The following is a 20,536-nucleotide window of genomic DNA, read 5'->3' on the forward strand; positions in this document are numbered from 1 at the left end:
TTAATTTTGATAAGCCACATCATCATCATTAGTCCAAGATAGAAAAATGAGGATAATGTTTTATTCTTCCTTCTTTTTTATTACTATCTTCCTTCCAATTATTGCATTAGCCATCTTCTCATCCATGTACTTTACAGCTCCTTTGTAGTTCAAGCTGCCTGAGGGTCTAACTTGGAATATTTACTATATTCTCTAATTGGTCTCCTTACCTTTGGTCTTACATTTCTCACACTTATCCATAGCACTGTCAGACAATTTTTTATTTAAAAATATGTTACTTCCGTGCTTAAATCTCATAAAAAATTCCCATAGCTCATATAAGATAATGATCAAAGAACTTTTCCTAGCTCAAAATGCTTAATAAGTGCCAAAAATTGTTTCTCTTCTTGAAAACCTAGTGATTTCAAATACAGTCTTTTGCATGAAACCTTTCATGATCTAATTATCATGCTCATTATGATTTTTTATATTTTTTCCCTTGTAATAAACTTATTCTTCTAAATTTTGGGTAATGTGTAAATTTATGATAGTGTCTTCACGTTATCAGAAGAGTTTTTGAAGAAGGGGGTTGTATTTTACCGATCTTTGTTTATTCTGAGGAGTCTTATTGAATGTGTTGATACAGAGTTATTGAAAGAAAACCATTACTTTTTGAACTGATTTATATAAATTAAATGGTATGGCATGGTGAGAAAACAATTGTAACACAAATCCCATTTTACAAATATTATTGTAATTTTTACAATGCCCAACAGTGTTTCAAGGCAATGCGTTATATTCTTTGAATAAACATACTCAAATAAACACAACAACTTTCCCAGGTTGCAAACTTCTTTCTGTTCTCAGAATGGAAACCCTAGGTATTATTTATGTGACACTTCAGTTTGAGATTAAAGTTGTTATCCCAGTACTAAAAATTGAAAGCCATTGGTTGGGTTGTCATCTTTAACTATTGTTTACAAATATAGGTTATGAGAATCATATATAATTAATATTTTTGATATTGGAGTATAGTCATATTTATTATTATCATATGTTCAGCAAGAACAGGACAAGATGAATGATGAACTCTATGAAGAAGAAAAAATTTGGAAAGAGAAATTTAAACAGCATGAGGTATCTATATGTTGTTTTTAATTAGCACATTAAACTTTCTTTATTTGAAATATATTACTATACTTGAAATGGTTATTTTTAGATAATACTGCCTAAGTAGTACAAGATTTTAGTTTATTACAGCATTAAAAATTTATTAATCCTCAGAAACACTTCTTGAAATAGCATGTCTTGAAAATGAGTTAGCTGGTTTAGTGAGTGTTGTCCATATACAATTGTAATTCTAACATTTCTTTTAATGTACCATTTTGAATATTTATTTATGTTCAAAGATTGTTATGAAAGCTTACTCTTTTTCCTAAACACAATTAATTTTGTTTTGAATGTAAGATTATTCTGATTATACATTTATTGAAGTTTTAGTTTTTATTTACTCCATAGGTTTTATATACAATTATTTTAAGTAATTACAAATTTAAAGTAGATATCTCCCATAATCCTGTTATTTAGCTAAACATTATTGTTTTTTTGTATTCCTTTCAAATCTTTTTAAATTTATATAAATCCGCTCCTGCAAAAGTAGGTGCCTACTACACATTGTCAAGTTAAAAAGCTGGTTAAGCATGTAAAGAGACAGGGTCATGTGAATGACAAGTGACAAAAAAAGACAATAATAGCTCACCTGTAGATAATCTAAATGTTAAGTATAGTAGAGCTGTTAAAATACCTGTAATTATCATCCAGCAGCAAAATACTTAGACAGGTGATGTGAAAAGAAAAACAACATCTGTAATGAAGTACCAACTATACATTCTAGGGTTTAAAAAATTCAGTATATAAAATTAAATTTCAGTGGGTAAATTTGATTGGACATAGCAGATGAGACCATTAGTGAAATGAGACAGTTCAATAGAAAATATCCAAATTAAAGCACAGAGTAGAAAAAAAAAATGAGAAAAGAGGAAAAGAGCACAAGGAATATGTGATACATGGTGAAAAGATATGAAATTTGTATTATATTTTAAAAGGAGAGGAGAGAGAGAATGGGGCAGAAGCAATGAAGTAAAGAGATAATGGTTAAAAAGGTTTCAAATTGTTTTTTAAAAATCAACCAGCATATTCAAAGATGAAAAATAATTTCCAAGTAAGATAAATACAAAGAAAATGCCACCTTGGAATAAATAGTACAATTACTGAAATTCAAAACAAAGGGAAAATAAAGTCTTAGAAGCATCTGGAGGATAAAAGACGCTTTACCTAAAAAGGAGTAACAGTAAAACAAATAGCCATCTTTAAGTAAAATGATGGAAGAAACAAGACGGTTCAAAAAACACAAGTATTCAATGATAATGGTTTCTTTATTAGTGTTCTTTGAATCCTGACTCTTCTGCCAATTTCTGGACTCAATTTTTAGTTTCCTGGAGTATACACTTAAATATTTTCTTTTCTTTTCTTTCTTTTTTTTTTTTTTTTTTTTTTGAGACGGAGTCTCTCTCTGCCACCCAGGCTGGAGTACAGTGGCCGGATCTCAGCTCACTGCAAGCTCTGCCTCCCGGGTTTACGCCATTCTCCTGCCTCAGCCTCCCGAGTAGCTGGGACTACAGGCGCCCGCCACCTCGCCCGGCTAGTTTGTTTTGTATTTTTTTAGTAGAGACGGGGTTTCACCGTGTTAGCCAGGATGGTCTCGATCTCCTGACCTCGTGATCCGCCCGTCTCGGCCTCCCAAAGTGCTGGGATTACAGGCTTGAGCCACCGCGCCCAGCGATACTTTCAAAAAATGTTTTTGGATGCTAGATTTTCTCAATCTTTGTTTGCATATTTGAAAATATTTTTAGTTTGCTTTCAAAAATGGTCAATTTCTTTGGGTGTAGAATACAGGTTTATACCACTTTTAACAATGTAAAGATATGACTTCATTGCATATTTATTTATTTTTGCCTGTGCTATCTATGATTGCAAATTTGATGCCTTTTCCTTACATTCTTTTGAAGCTTTAGGATTTTTCACTTTATACATTCATCCACACGTATTTACTGGTTTTCTACTAGGTCAGGCACTTCTCTGAGTGTTTAAGATATGGCAGTACATAAAACTGAAAATAATCCCTACTTTCAAATGTGATACACAATTCCCAAGGAGGAGAGATACAAAGAAAATCACACCTTGGAATTAGGTAATACTATTCAAATTCAAGACAAAGGAAAAATAAAGTGTTGGAAGCATCCAGAGGAAAAAAGACATACTACCTAAAAAGGAGCACAGTAAAACTAACAGCTGACATTCCTTAGAGTTCTGAAATATTGCTAGCATCTATCTAAGTGTGTTGTGTATGTGTGCATGCAATGTTCGGTCATTCTCCTATGGCTTTTTGTTGTTGTTTTTAAGAAAACGTATTTTTCTATTATTTTCTTCCCTTCAGTTTTTCTCAGTTCTTTATTCAGGAACTCCTAATAGTCATGTGTTAGAGTTTCTGTGTTAATCTTCTTTACCTCTGACATATCATTTTTATCTTTGTTATTATTTGTTGTTGGTGGAAAACATCTAATTTTGAATGTTTTTTTAAGTAATCAGCTGTCCAGCCATTCTATTTTGATTATTTAAGTGAGTTGTTTTTATTTGAACACTTGAAATATGAGGTTATTCCTGTTTAAATATTTTTTTTCTAAAATATCTTTCTTTAAATTTTTATCTAGTTTATTTAATAGTTCGATTTTCTCAGAAATTGGTTCTTCCTTCTGCTGATTAAAATATAGTCTCATATCCTTTTTGTTAGTTTCCCGTAGATATTTTCTTAATTTTGTTGATCTGCTTACTTTTGGTTTAGGACTCTAGTAAAAGTAATATTTTCTCACCTAACTATAAATATTTCATTAAATACAGTAGTATGTGGTTATCAACTATTTTGGTCATTGAGAAGGGGTAAGATATGTGAGTAGGCTGGTTCTGGATATTGTTTTTATGTAGGGACTATCTGACTTTCTTGGTATCATAAGTTTCACAAAATAATTCCTGTTTTTGCAGTCTCAGTACTAGCTGAGTCTTCTTGATCGGAACTCTCATTCCAGAAAGTTTGAAGTCCTTTATTTCTATGTGGTTTTTAGCCTGTGGTTTCCCTTTTGTTATTGTTGTTGTTTGTTTGCTTATTCTATGTCTTTCTGATTTTATGTTTTCTATCTTCAAGGAAATCTCCAATTTATATCTGGGTGGCTTAGAATACATATAACATTAGAGTATCAACTTAACAACATGATTCAATCTCCTAAATATTAAAAAAGTGTACCCTTTAAGATAAATGACTTTAGTTTCTCTAAATAAATTTTATAGAAACTTTATTAAGATGTCAGTTTTAGTATTTGTTTTCAATCTATATTTCAGATGACATTTTAGTAACATCTCATGTTTAGTTTATGCTGACTACCATGTATCTTACTTTGTTTTAGGAGTATATTAGAAACTTGCATTTACAAATGGAAGAAGAAAGGACAAGATTTAAAGACCAACAGGAAAAAGAAAAAAAATGTTTGTTAAAACAGCAGAATAATGCAGCTGTTAAAATTCAGGCTAAATATAAAGCATTTGTAGCCTATCAAAAATATGGCCCAATTATTAAAGAGCAAGTTGAAAGTAGGAAAAGGAAAGCACAAGAGTGGAAGGAAATGGAAGCAAAAATACGACAGAAGGAGGAAGAAAATCGAAAAAGATTAGAGGAAGAACAAAGGATAAAAGAAGAGAGAAAAAAGCAAAAGGAAGAGGAAAGGAAAAGGAGAGAAAAAGAGTATGAAGACAAAAAGAATATTATGAAACAAGAAAGAAAGCAACTAATAATCAAGGAAAAAATAAGATTAAGAGAAGATGCAAGTCAACAGCTAATAATAAGTAGTGCATTAAAGAAGAGAGGATATAATAACAAACATTTAAGTCTTGAAGATATTTCAAATGATAAGGGTGATATAGCCAAAAATCTAGTGGATGAAAATTTAAAGAAGCAGGAAGATGTTCTCCTTTGGCTAGCTGAGGAATCAAATATGAAAGAAAATATAGATAGACAGACTATATTAAAAGAATCAATACAAGTACAATTAAAAGAATCTGTATCAAGCCAAACAATTCTGGCAGATTTTAAAATGGAAGACAAAAATGAAAACCTAGCAAAAAAGCAATGTTCAGAAGAATGGGTCAAGCAAGAAAGAAAATATGAAAATGCAGATAACAAAACTGAATTGGGAGACTCTGATCTAAAAGAAAATCTGAAAGAACAGTTTCCACTGCAAGAATTAAAGTCTGATGCAGAAAAAGAAGAAATCATGAAACATGTCATAAATGAGAATATGGGACCAAAAACTCAGATAATATTAGAACATAACCAAGAAATCAATGAAGTGAAAACCAATGAAACACAGAAAATAATCAAAGATAATCAGCAGAAAAAGATACAAAAAGTAGAAAAAGAAGAGATAGAAGAACAGAATGGATTATTATACAAAGATAAGGATACTTTAATTATTTCAGTGAAACAAAAATCACTCTCACTAACATCAGAAAATTCTGAAGATGTAGGAGAAAACGTAATATTACAAGAAAAAGAAATTTATTCAAAAGTCAAGGAAATTGAGGAGAACCCTAAAGACAGTGCTTGGAATAGTGGCATTGTGATTTTTAACACAACTGATCCCATGATAAATAAAGAAGACAAAAGAAATGACCAAGATTATGTGTTAGGTAGACATGCTCCTTGTGAAGACTTGAGTGACTATAATGCAGAAAGCTCCATGGTATCTAAAGAAGTCAACTCTCTTAAATCTGAGATTAGAAAAATTTCAGAAAAATGCCCTGAAAATGGACCTGAACCTGAAAGCATGACCTGCTCTGTACCAGAGTCAACCCTTCTATATTCTATTGAAGAAAAGAGACTAGCCTGGATAAAATCATTTAAACCTTGGCTTGAAATTTTCAAGCAAAATCAACAAAAGAAAATTGTTAGAAGAAAGAGACATGTGAAATGCCCAGCCAACATGACACCTGCTTTGGATAAACTGGAAATTCTTCGATGTGGCCCTTGGGATACTTTACAGCAGGTATTTCTAATTTTATGATACTTTTTCATATTTAATTGCAATTAGCTCTTTAAAATGTAACTTTTCAGATCTTAGAAAAAGAAATATTTTGTATACAAGAATTGTCTCTCTTGTTTAATAAATTTATGAATGAAGTATTACCCCATTTGGGAGGGAATATATCTCAACTAAAATAGTTCAAGGCATCTTCCCTAAGTGACAGTCTATAAACAGCTTTGATTTATATTTTTTAATATCTTGAAGCCTATGTTCAAGGGCCCTACAGTCATTATTTAAACCTCTAAGAATGGAAGCATACAGAAAGTTAGGGTTAGAATTATAGTAGGAAACTCCTAAGTAAACAGAAGTTTGCTTTAGACTTGAGCCACGACACCACCTAGTGGTTCCTTTTGAAATAAAGTGGATTCCCGGTGCATGACCACTGTTGTGAAAGAAGGGCTTGCATGATAGCAGACCCTAGAACTCCTATCTAGAAACAATTATTTAGTTGTATGCTATTTAAAGGTGGTGCCTGTATGTCTGAAATGTAAAATAGTTGTCATCAAATGTTACTAATTTTATATGGTTATGGAGAACATTGTTTCAACCAAAATTAAGACACAGAAACTAACAAACGTATGGAAAAAGGGAAAATATTTTAAACAGTGTAACACTAGAAAGGACTTATGATTAAAATACATATATTTATCTAAGGCCTGAAAGTCAAATATATTCCATAAAGTTTATTTAGTTTCTTGATAGACTTTCTTGCTAGACAGATGTCTAGGAAAAGGAACAATCATATTAATAGGTAAACATTATTTTGTTTATTCACTCAGCAAATATTCATCTATCCAATAAGATGATCAATATTTATTGGTGGACTAAATAAAAACAAAGAAAACTCAGTCTTTTCCTTTACGGAGCTTAAACAAATAGATACACACATAAATACATTATGGATCTTGAGAATTGCTGTAAATAAGACTTCAGAGTATCCTGTGAGAGAATAATAAAATAGTGGGATTTTGAAGAGATTTGTGGTATATGAAATAGCAATATAAGAGATGAGAACTGGGACATACACTTTTAAGTGTCTTTTATTTCCTAGGTAATGTATTTGCCACATCTATCAGGTCTGTAGAGCTACATATAGAATCTCTCATCTGCTCTTCCCTAATTTTTTCCTTGGGCATGTTATCTCTGGAATCATGTTTTAGCACTTTTCTTTCTCTAACATATTGCTGCAGGCCTTCCAATATGATAACATTAGCAATTATTTAATTTTCCTCATGAATATCTGTTAAAGCTAGGCACGAGTGATGGCTTCATGCCTACAGTGTACTTGCTTCAAAAGTGAAAATGAAGTTATAGAAACAGTAGTGTTCCTCCCTTTTCTTGTAGGTATCTGTTGTGTCCAATGAGAAGGAAGTTAAGGTGTGTGAATCTCTTTCTCCTTGGCATTTCTTCTCCAGCTCCCTCTCTGTTCCTTCTTTCAAACGCTTGTCAATTTACATAAAATGATAATTAACTTTCTTTTACTTTTCAGAGCAAGGCCTGACAAACTATTAAAATCTATAGAATACCTGAAGATTCGTTGAAATGTGGATTCTGATTCAATAGGTCTGGTGATCCACCCAACCTCCATTCTTGCAATGATTCTAAATGATGATGTTGGTGCTGGTGAATGGACTAATCTGAGTAGCAGTGTTCTAAAGGGCACCATAATCCTCTCATCACTTCTTTTTTTTTTTTTTTTTTTTTTGAGACGGAGTCCTCTCATCATTTCTTAAAGCAACTATCTCAAGCTTTTAATTTGGCTTTGAAGCATCAAATAGACAGTATAAAGATGAAAAATACACGTGAATGTGCCATATAGATGCCAAAGTGTTAAGAAAATATCCCTTTTGTGGCCGGGCGCGGTGGCTCACGCCTGTAATCCCAGCACTTTGGGAGGCCGAGGCGGGCGGATCACAAGGTCAGGAGATCGAGACCACGGTGAAACCCCGTCTCTACTAAAAATACAAAAAATTAGCTGGGCGCGGTAGTGGGCGCCTGTAGTCCCAGCTACTCAGGAGGCTGAGGCAGGAGAATGGCGTGAACCCGGGAGGCGAAGCTCGCAGTGAGCCAAGATCGCGCCACTGTATTCCAGCCTGGGGGACACAGCGAGACTCCGTCTCAAAAAAAAAAAAAAAAAAAAAAAAAAGAAAATGTCCCTTTTGTTACCAGACAACTCCTGTAAAGAATCTGTTCCGTAGATAGCTTACTATGGTGCCTTTATTCACCACTGTTACTACTGATCCATGGCTCACTTTCTTTTTGACCTTCTGATCTTTTAGCTTCAGATCTCTGTCCTTATCTTGACCGCTCACCGCCATCCTTGTGATGTCCTTCTGGAGATAAGCTTAGAATAAGTTTATTGTCTCCCAGTAATGCATTCATTTTGCTTACATTAATCTCTTACTTTGAGACTTCAAGACATACTTCTTTACACATTGTTCATACTTCTTTACACATTGCCAGGCAAATAAAGATACTCCTCAAGTTACAATGAAGTTACATCCAGAAAAACCTACATAGCTTACAACTGGGCAAAATCATCTGGTAACATGGTACACTGTAGGGTATTTGTTGTTTACCCTTATGATCGTGTGGCTGACTGGAAGCTGCAGCTCCCTAGCATTGCCTGACATTGTGAGAGATTATCATACTTTATATTGCTAGCTTGGGAAAAGATTAAAATTCAAAATTTGAAGTATGGTTTCAGCTAAATGTCTATTGATCTCACACCATCATAAAATTTTTTTTAAAATTCTGTGTTAAACAATCTTACAGGAACTATCTGTAATGACTTTCATTACCTGATTATAGGATTGATGGGTGGGGGGGATGAATAAATGGATGAATACAGAATTCCAATAGAAATATCTAATGTAGATGACCGGTTGATGGGTGCAGCAAACCACCATGGCACAGGGCACGTGTATACCTGTGTAACAAAACTGCACGTTCTGCACATGTATCTCATGTATACATGTAACCTAAAGTATAATAATAAAAAAAAAGAACTGCAATTGAATGTTAATCTTATCTCCTCATTATTACCAGTTTCACAGTTTAGATAAAGTATATTGACTGAAGAGGAAATTAATGTAAAATTATTGAAGTGTAGTTTATTAGACTACTAAGTTCTATGTTAAGACTGTTTCTAATTTTATTTCTGCCATTTACTGGCTGTGTCACCTTATGCAAGTGCTTGACCTGTATGAACTTCAGTTTTGTCTTTCACAAACTGGAAGAGCAATATCTATTATACAGGATCGTTGAGTTTTAAAATGCTGTATGTAATGAACATGGCCCAGGACTTCTAATATCACTTGTTAAATATGGGTCTCAAGCAAGCAAAGAGAAGGACAAATGGATTGTTTTTGAGGGCTGCTTAATAGCTTGTTTCATCAAAAAAGTTATAAAGTTGAAAATACTAGACCATTGGGTTATATGCGGTAATATCTCAGAAGGGAAGACTAAAGAGCAATAATTATAGGTAATGAATATATTTTTATTTTAAATTTTTAAATGTTTTAACTATTTTCTCTTTTATTTTTTGCAGTTTGCTACTAATGGTAACTTGTGTTAAGTAATAACTACCACGAAAAAGGGCATTGAGCTTAAGGATTTTTAAATATTGCTTTATATCATACATGCATAATAATATTTTAGATGCTTAGTAACTTTTAGATCAAGAAGTCTCACTTCTCTTATACAAAGTAAATTGTGATGAACTGCTATTGGAATGATACATGACTTACCTGAAATTATTTTGTAGCTGTTCTATTCAAGCCACTAGTCAAACGTTGGACTCAGTCCCTTTGCAGCTGATTTTTAAAACAATATTATTTTTCTCTGCCAAATATATTTGAGTTTGGACCACTGAACAAATATTCTGAAAAAGTTAAAAAAAAAAAAAGACTTGTTGCTTGCATTACTTTTGTAATTACATTTACCATAGATGACTGACACTTCTTAGGTTGAACTCAAGAATAATTGAGAATAAAATCTCTAAAAAGTATATTGCTGTGTTAGGGAATTTTATGTCCAATGGGCCATAAAGGATTTGGGAAAATACAGATGATTAAGTAGAAAATTGATTTGGAATCTGTTATTAAAATATAATGAGTGTTTCATAGCTTCTATAGGTGGAATAGTTCATTCTCAAGTCATGAGAGTCTGAAAGTATAACTTTTTCAAATGTTTTTACATAATTCATTATAAGAAAAAGGAAGTGTGAGTGCTATAAATACAGTTGAGTTTTGCCACAGGCTAGGGAAGTTCATTCATTTATTTATTTAAGAAACATTTACCCAAAACCCATTGTGTTCCAATTGCTGTTTTTCAAGTTAACCGTACAGTAATGAACACATATGATTACTAATTCTATATTGACCTTAATTTTGAAGCATAAAGTGGTTTTATATATGTGGCGCTTGTCTCTATAATTAATTAATACAAAATTAATTAATACAAAAATTAATACAAAAATTTATTTTGATCTCATATATTTGGAAAAAATCTGTGGTCGAGTAGGGAATATATCGCTATACTATAAAGATTTTTAAAAATATTCAATGAAAAGGGCTTCAATTGAAGGAGGAAATATGAAGCTCCTCATATTCAAAAATAAATACCACTAACAGGGATACTGTAGCAGAATAGATAATAAGATTAAAGAACAGAAATTGCCAAATCATAAATAACTAGAACTTAATTGTGGTTGTATATTTGTTTGCAAGCAACATGTTACTAAATCACGCTGAATAATATAAATTATAATGTTGAGTAGCATTTGTTACTATACATCTGTAGTTGTTGAATTTTCAATTTTTAAGTGCTCAATTCTAAATAATGTTTTCATTTTTAGTGTAGAGCCAGTTTTCCAATTACAGAATTTATATCCGTTTGTTACAGATTAACTAGGCAGTACATAGAATTTATCTCCATACAAATTGATGAGTACATTTTCTTTCTGAAAAAAATATTAAAAATAAATTTGTTTCAAAATTGCTTTAGATTATGAATAATTCCTAAAATGATTTTGAAACTAGAAGTCTTATTTATCTGAAGGTTTTTTTTTTTTTTTTTTTTTTTGAGACAGGAGTCTTGCTCTGTCGCCCAGGCTGGAGTGCAGTGGCGCGATCTCAGCTCACTGCAAGCTCCGCCTCCCTGGTTCACGCCATTCTCCTGCCTCAGCCTCCTGAGTGGCTGGGACTACAGGCGCCCGCCACCGCGCCCGGCTATTTTTTTGTATTTTTAGTAGAGACGGGGTTTCACCATGGTCTCGATCTCCTGACCTTGTGATCCGCCCGCCTCGGCCTCCCAAAGTGCTGGGATTACAGGCGTGAGCCACCACGCCTGGCTTATGATTTCCAGTTTTATCTATGTTGTTGCAAATGACAGGATCTCATTGTTTTTGATGGCTGAATAGTACTCATGGTGTATATGTACTATTTTTCTTTATTCATTTCTCTGTTGATGAACACTTAGGTTGCTACTAAATCTTGGCTATTGTGCAGAGTACTGCCGTAAACTTGAGGATACAGATGACTCTTCAATATACTGATTTGGTTTCTTTAGGATATATATCTAGCAGTGGTATTGCTGGAACATATGGTTGCTCAGTTTTTTGAGGAATCTCCAAACTGTTCTCCACAGTGGCTGTACTTACTCACATTCCCACCAACAGTGTAGGAGGGTTCCCTTTTCTCCACATCCTCTCCAGCATTTGCCTGACTTCTGCACATAAGCCATTTTAACTGGGGTGAATTGATACCTCATTGTCGTTTTGATTTACATTTATCTGAGGATCAGTGATGTTGAGCACGTTTTCATATGACTGTTTGCCATTTGTATGTTTTCTTGAGAAATATCTATTCAGATCTTTTGCCCATTTTTCAATTGGACTGTGAAACTTTTCCTATTGAGTTGTTTGAGCTTCTTATATATTCCGGTTACTAATCCCTTGTCAGATGGATAGTTTGCAAGTATTATTTCCTTTCTGTGGACTGTCTCTCCACTTTATTGATTGTTTCCTTTGCTGTGCAGAAGCTTTGTAACTTGATGCAATTCCATTTGTCCATTTTTGCTTTGGTTGCCTGTGCTTGTAGGGTATTACTCAGGAAATACTTGCCCAGTCCTATGTCCTGGGGAGTTTCCCCAATTAAAAAAAAATATATATATATATATAATCAGTGTCATAGTTTGGGGTCTTAGATTTAAGTATGTTTAATCTATTTTGACTTGATTTTTGTGTGTGGTAAGAGATGGGGGTCTAGTTTCATTTTTCTGCATATGGATATCCAGTGTTTTCCAGCACCTTTATTGAATAGACTGTCCTTTCTCTAATGTATGGTCTTGGCACCTTTGTCGAAAATGAGCTCACTGTAGATGTATAAATTTGTTTTCGGGTTCTCTGTGGTGTTTCATTTGTCTGTGTGTCTGTTTTATGCCAGTACCATGCTGTTTTGGTTACTGTAGCTGTATAGTATAATTTGAAGTCCATACCACTTTAAAAATAAAAAATTGGCGAAGAAACAGAGAATGAGCTAATACATGATTATGTTGTTGCATTTATGTATCTTACCTTTGGGCTTGAATTTGTCATAGATGATTGCAATATTTTGTCTTTGTATGTGGGGAACAAAAGAGACCAGATAGCTTAGCAAATTGAGTTGTTAGTAAACGTAGGCTTCAACATATAGTATTACTTTTCTTAAACGAATTTTCTAAACAGTTTTGTAAGGCTAATGTTGTTTATATTCATTTTTGTTAAATAACACTGTACACTCCAATTTTCTTGATTCCTCTAGGTTACAACAGTTACATTTCAAGATTTGCCAGGCTGTGTTCTTTCTACACTGGCAGAGTGTACAAATCTTCAGTTTCTATCCCTTCAACGCTGTGGATTAACTTCTTTGCACAGCCTGAGTAATTGTAAAAAACTTAAGTACATTGATGCGCAGGTATGCTCTCTGTCCTACTGTTATTTATTTTATAATAAAATGTAAAATGGATTTATGTTTACATTTCAGAAATGACACTTTTGAAGAAACAATTACTAAACTAACTTGTAACTCAGCCTGAAGAGATCAAGTGGTATGGTAAAGTTTTGAGAAGCAGAGAGGGAAGTTTATTGGATGATATGACCTAAAATGACTAACTCTTTTTGTAGCTAATATGGTTATGGTTTTCATTACTTTTGCTGCACAACAAATGACTATATTACTTAGTAGTTTCAACCAACAACCATCTTATTTGTTCATGGTTCTGTGGGCCATTAATTGTGACTAAACTTGGCTGGGCATTTTTTCTGATTTCTATTGTATTTACTGGGTCTCTTATGTAACTGTAGTGAGATGGAAGCTAGAGCTAGAATGTCCTAAATCACTTACCTTATATGTCTGCTGCCTTGGCAGAATTGTCTGGAAGATGGGAATCTCTCTGTTATCTGGGGCTTCTTTCCAGGGTGTTTGTAGGGTATTTCTCAAGAGCAGGATCTCAAGAACCTAAAAGACATGTTGCAGTGTGCAAGTGCTTATAAAACATCTGCTTACATCATGGTGGCTAATGTTTTATTGGCTAAGCCCTGAGGTCATGTGGAAGGGGACTGTATGCATATGTGAATATTGGATTCTGATGTTTACTGGGAGCTACCAAAGTAACAGTCTATTAAAATCTATCCTCTGGCTTATAATGATTCACATCTTTCCCACATGCAAAATACGTTCATATCCCAAATACACCAAAGTATCATTAACTTAAGGCATAGGGCTCAAGCTTGAAGCACAGGCTTTTCTCATCTAAATCAGATCCAGGTGAAGAGGAGGCTCATCAGGTCCAGTTCCTTGGATGCATCCACTGAGGTGACGCCCGCTCAACTCAGATATCTGCAATCTAAAATTAAAAATTATCTACTGCCACCCCACATACAATGGTGAGACACGGCTTGATTAACAACAGTAGCCATTCCCATTCAAGATGGGAGAAACAAGAATGACAATATATTCACTTTTTAAAATTTATATTGTTTAAAATACTTTGTTATCCTCTGTGTTTTAAAACAATAATCTTTAATACATTAAAAATTAATTATTTATTAGTTTACTTAATATTTTCATCCAAATAGTATAACAGTTTTCAGGGTTATCTTAGAAGTTAAAGATTCAGATATTAATTTGGAGGTCCTATCTCATCTTTCCTCTTTTTGAAAGCTTTAAATATTTCATTAATAAGCCATTGAAGTAAAACTAATTGCATTTGTTCTTTGTTTCAGGAAAACCGTATTGAGGCTATTGACTGTGAAAATTTGGAAAATCTCTGTGTTGTTCTTCTTAATAAAAATCAACTGACTTCTCTTCATGGTTTGGATGGCTGCACTAATATTCAATGTCTTGAACTTTCACATAATAAAATTACTCGAATTGGTAAGCATAATGAAATTTTAATATTTAAGCATTTATTTCTCATAGTTTATTTTGTTTTATTTATTCCTTTTTAAAAGTAGGCTGCCATCACAAATCTGCATATTTTATTTGTGTTATACTTTTAAAGTCTAGTTTAGAAAAATAACAATTATTTTTAATGTCTATAAAGGGAATATGCTTTCCCATCACTGGCAACTCTGTAGTTGTTAGCAGCCCCCCAAGTTAGTATATTTACTTCTCTGTTTCTTTTCCTACATCCAATAGTGATCTGAGCTCTATGGGAATATAACACCTTGATATTGTGCCTTGATATTTTTATGGATCCTATGCTTCCCAAATGCCTCAGCAATTGTTGTAACTGTTTGCTGGTAAACCTTTATCATCACCACTCCCATTAGCTACATACATCACTTGGACTAATCTTTCCTTCTTCAGATAAAATTGCTAAAACTACATGAAAGATTCATCAGGCTGAATCTCCCTAAACTTCCCAGTCCCTCCAGAGCTATGTCTGCATATCTATGTAACTATATTGACTTCCTTCCTTATGTCTTATAATTTATATAGGTAGCAATGAAAATCCCTTTTCTTACTTAAAGACCAGTCCTTTTATTTTTTTGTTTTAGCAATTTTTTTGTGGACCCAAGTTTATCTTTTATTTTTTATTTATTTATCTATTTTTATTTTTTTGATAAGGTCTTGCTATGTTGCCCAGGCTTGTCTCGAACTCCTGGGCTCAACGAATTTGCCCACCTCAGTGTCCTGAGTAGCTGGGACTATAGACATGTACCACTACAGTCGACTAGGCCTATTTTCTATAAATATTCCCATCAGCCCTTCTGGACCTTACTCCATTATTTTTCATCAGCCTTCTGTCAAAGTGTTTCTATTGCTGTGACCTTTCTCTCACATTTCTAAATGAAAATAAAAACAAAAAACAAAACAAAACAAAAAAACATTTCCTCTTACCTCACATTGAGTTCTGTCATTACCTCCCCTCTCTTCTTCCCCTTTATTGTCAAGTTTTGGGAAAGAAAGAATGTTTCGTGTTTGCTTTCGCGTCTCATCACCCAACTTCCCTCTTCTACCCACTGAAATGCGACTCAAGTTACTTCTGCATTATTGTCAGCATGATGATTCTAAAGTAAAAATTGTATTATTCACCTGCTGGCTTGAATTCCTCTATTTTTTTTTTATTATTTTATTCATTATAAAATTCTCAAGGGCCTTGGTAGAGGGTTAATAATGGTTAATGAAAAATCAAGGATTGCCAAAAAGTTGGGAACTGGGTTAAAACTTTACTTTGATATGGTACAAATGGCTGAAATATTGAGCTCCCAAAGGATACCATACTGTCCACCTTTTCAATCCTATAATCATTAGAAAGTCTAATCTAGACTGAAATATCAGAGTAGAATGGGCATAGATAGGGGAACAGTAGTAAGCTTAATTTCTGTGTTTAGTCCTGGTTCTACTATTAGTTTTGCTTCTCTGTGTATATTTTGTTTTTTCTTCTCTTTTTATTGTGGAAAATTTCAAACATTTATAAATGTAGAATAATACGTGGAAATTCCATATAACCATTAGTTATATTAAACATTTGCTTCATCTTTACTTTTTTGGGGTTTTGATTTCGCTTTTTCTTTCATAAAGCAGATCCCCAGACCATGTAATTCCATTCCTTCATGCTTCAGGAGACAGTTTTCAATAATATGGCCCTCTCTTACTTAACCCCAGTGCATTATAACACCTAATGGAATTAATAATGAATCCTTGTATCAACTGATAGTAAAAAATCAAATTCTTCTAATTTCCTAAGTATCTGGGCTTATTGGAATCATAATATCAATAATGAGTATATATTACATTTATCTAGGACTTTGAAGTCTCTTTAAATCTGCAGCAGTCCTCACGGCTTTTTTCTCCCCCCTCCATTGATTTGTTGCAGAACCTGTGTGAATTGTCTTAGGAAATGTCCTGCCTCAGGCTTTGTCCATTTACTTTTTCTAGTTTTATTGAAATTGTTTCATTAAACCCTGTATTTTCTATAAATTGAAGTTAGTTAAAAAAAGGTTTGATTAAATTAGAAAGTAAGCTGCTTTGGCAGGAATTCTTCATAGGTGGTGTTCTGTGCTTTATATTTGATTACATCAGCAGTCATACAGTATTTGACAGTTTACTTTTAGTGATGCTACACTTGAGTGTTGGGTATAGCTGATGATAACCTAAACACTCCATTATAAAGTTCGCCATCAACCTTTCATCTAATGTTCATCCATTGATTAATATGATCTGGATCAATTAATGCAGCAGAGGATGTGATTTGTGAGTTTTCTATTTGATCATTTCTTCCACAGCCTTTAAACTGGAATTCTTTAATCAGTTAGAACTATTTTGTTATCCCGAAATGGTTTGTAGCATAAAGTGAGGGCTAAATGCTTACTATTGTATTGACAAACTCTTAAAGTCTTAGTGACCCTAGTTACTTTCAGTGGTGCCAACTTGTTTTTGGTTTGTTTATTTAATTTGTTTTGCTACTTGTTCTACCTTTCTCTCTCTCTCTCAATATTCTTATGAAAATATACATTTTTATAGCTCAGAATATTTTAGTCAGTTGCTTTGTTATTCATTTTGATACTCTAATTGTTTTGTGAACTTGAATTGAGGATGGCGAATATGCTTTAGACTTACAGCTGTATTCATATTTTCTTCCACTATATTCCATGGTTTGTGGCAACATTATTATAACCACGTGCCATATCTTATCCATAAAATAGCTTCAAAACAACAATGTCACTATTATCATTGGCAATATAGCTTACTAATTTTAAGATTTCTTTACATTTTTTGTCCTTGCACTATCCCAAATAGATATGATTAAAATAGTATGTTATAAAATCATTTGAAATATTTTATCTTTGGGAGTAGGTTATAAATTTGATAATTTAGTTTTCTACTAATTTGATAAATTAATTCACTTTTCCCATTTGATTGTGTTTAACTTTTATATGTAACACAGATTCATGATTCCAAAATGAAAACTACATTAAAAAAGCATACTGGGCCGGGCGCGGTGGCTCAAGCCTGTAATCCCAGCACTTTGGGAGGCCGAGACGGGCGGATCACGAGGTCAGGAGATCGAGACCATCCTGGCTAACACGGTGAAACCCCGTCTCTACTAAAAATACAAAAACTTAGCCGGGCGAGGTGGCAGGCGCCTGTAGTCCCAGCTACTCGTGAGGCTGAGGCAGGAGAATGGGGTAAACCCGGGAGGCGGAGCTTGCAGTGAGCTGCGATCGGGCCACTGCACTCCAGCCTGGGTGACAGAGCGAGACTCCGTCTCAAAAAAAAAAAAAAAAAAAGCATACTGAAGATATTGTGCTTTAGTTCCTGTCCTTTTCACTCTTCTCTCCTGTTTACTTTTATATGTGGAATATTTGTATAATATGTACATACATAATATGTGAAACATATATATGTGTGCATCTCTGTGTATGCACATATCTAAGGAAATACATGTATGTGTGCTAATCCTCTCACAAAACATAGCATATTTTAAGTACTGTTCTTTATCTTGCTTTTTTCACTTAACAACTTATTATGGAATTTATAATTCTTTTTCCATAGCTACTTAATTTTCTGTTGTGTGAAATGACCAGAGTTTTCCCATTTTTGCCTTGCTGATGGATATTGGATGGTTTCCAATCTTCCACATTACCATAATGAATATAACATCTACTTAATTTCATATTTGATCAGATATATCTTCAGGCTAATTTCCTGCCATTTGTATCAATGGGCCAAAAGATATCAATAATTTAGGAAGATACTGTCAGACTCCCTTTATATATATTGTGCCTATTCTCATGCTGCTGACAAAGACATATCCAAGAATGGCTGATTTATAAAGGAAAGAGGTTTAATGGACTCACAGTTCCACATTACTGGGAGGCTTCAAAATCATGGAGGAAGACAATGCAAGAGCAAAGGGACATCTTACATGGCGGCAGGCAAAAGGACTTGTGCAGGAGAGCTCCCATTTATAAAACTACCAGATCTTGTGAGATTTATTCACTACCACAAGAGCAGTATGGAGGAAACTTCCCCCATAATTCAGTTATCTCCACCTGGCCTGCCCTTGACATGTGGGGATTATTACCATACAAGGTGAGATTTGAGTGGGGACACAAGCAAACTATATCATTGCCATTTAGTACTTTTACCACAAATGCATGGTAATACTATTTTCTTGGCTTTTTCTTTCCTGTTTATTATGCTGTTCTTTTCTATTTTGAATTAAATATTTAATTCAATTATTTTTAAATCTTTTTTTAATCATATTGACATAAATACTTAAATCTATAGAATTTCCTCTGAGCAGTGCTTAGTCTGTAACTTCTGACATGTAGATATTTTCATCATTTTTATAATTTCAGAGTTTTAAAAAATCTTTTATCTAAGATTTAAAATTTCCATATAGAAAGGTCATTTTTTGTTGTTGATTCTTTTTAGTTTTATTGCTTTATAGCTGGAGAATAATTTTTGTGTTATTTCTCTTTTTGGAACTTATTTTGGCTCTCTTGCTAATCTAATATGTGGTCAATTTTCATGAATGTTTTAGATGTACTTGAAAAGGAGGCAGAATTTTTTTTTATTATTGGGATAAAGAGTTTGTTTTATATGTATAAGATCTACCTTGCTGATAATTTTTCTTAAGTTGTTCTGTTTGCTTGATTTACTTTGGACTGAGGAAGTTGAGTTATTGTGAATTTGCCTGCTATTGATTTGTTATTAATCAGCCTTTTTTTTTTTTTTTTTTGGTAAATCCTTTGGTTTCTGTTTTGTGAATGTAGCTGCCATGCAATTTCATAAGTGCCTTATCCTTATTGTAAATTTTAGCTTTGACTATTATGTTTCCTTCATTTTCTCTTTAATGCCTTTGAAACTAAATTCTACCTTGTCTGATATGGTTTATTTTTATCTGTGTTTGCCTACCTGGCTGTCTTTTTTTATTTTTAACCTTTTGAATCAAATTTAGACATTTATTTTTATACAGTATAGATTTAGGTTTTATTTTTTGCTCCAAGTTTAAATTTTTTTCTCATATAAGCTATAACCACTTGCCTTTATTAATTTACCTTATATATTTGGTCTTAATTCTGTCATCCTACTCAGGATATTCCTTCTTTCTGGAAGGAAACCTTGTTCACAATACAGGGGGTCTGCCATCACTTGGGCACCTCTACTTCTTACTTATCCCTCGCACAAGTCTGGATTCCGACTGGATTATGTTGGTCCCAGATACCTATTACCTCACTTACAAAAAATTCAGATTGTAATTTCCTTATCTCCCGCTTACACTGGAATTGTAAGTTGTGTTTATCTTTTATTTTGTTACTCTTTATGGATTTCTAGAGGAGGTATTGGGAGCGTTGGATCTAGGCAGTCACCATCATCTCCTTTATTTTTTAAAATATGAGTAAAATATAGCTGTTTTCACAAAATAAGCTTTATTTTGCAAACATTTCAAGGCACACTTTTGAAAATATAATATATAATATGCTTTAATGTGTTTATTTGCCCACGTTCTTTTGCTGCTGCTTTGGGATCATTATGACTTCTCCCATATGGAAATGTTGACAGTTTTGACACAAATATTTTTACTTTAAAATTTTAGTTTAAAATAATTTTGTTGTTGTTGGAGTGAAGGCAAGTGCATTGATAATGTATGTTACTCTATTGGCACACACTGAAGCAAACTTTAAAAAGAAAAAAAAAGGATGTTTGTAAAAAAGAAATGCTTCAATTCCCATTTACTTCGTTTTCATTGCCAGCAGTGCTGTATGGAATTTTTTTTTTTTTTTTTTGTAAGTAATGGATTTTCTGCGATAGGATATCAGCAAGATTTATGTGAAAACTGCCATGGTATTAATTGATGAACCTGAGGTA

The 20,536-nt window shown here is 33.3% G+C and overlaps 1 protein-coding gene across 3 annotated transcripts in view; it reads left to right on the forward strand.

Annotated features, from left to right (window-relative positions):
• LRRIQ1 (leucine rich repeats and IQ motif containing 1) overlaps window positions 1-20,536 on the forward strand; it is a 225,631-nt gene that overhangs the window by 13,943 nt on the left and 191,152 nt on the right. For all 3 annotated transcript variants that reach the window (XM_050746645.1, XM_050746644.1, XM_050746646.1), the window contains exons 7-10: window positions 1,042-1,116; window positions 4,497-6,131; window positions 12,974-13,126; window positions 14,437-14,587. In XM_050746645.1, the coding sequence (XP_050602602.1) occupies window positions 1,042-1,116; window positions 4,497-6,131; window positions 12,974-13,126; window positions 14,437-14,587 (2,014 nt within the window). The remainder of the gene's footprint in view (window positions 1-1,041; window positions 1,117-4,496; window positions 6,132-12,973; window positions 13,127-14,436; window positions 14,588-20,536) is intronic.

This window comes from Macaca thibetana, chromosome 11, assembly GCF_024542745.1.
Source record: "Macaca thibetana thibetana isolate TM-01 chromosome 11, ASM2454274v1, whole genome shotgun sequence".
Taxonomy (NCBI): domain Eukaryota; kingdom Metazoa; phylum Chordata; class Mammalia; order Primates; family Cercopithecidae; genus Macaca; species Macaca thibetana.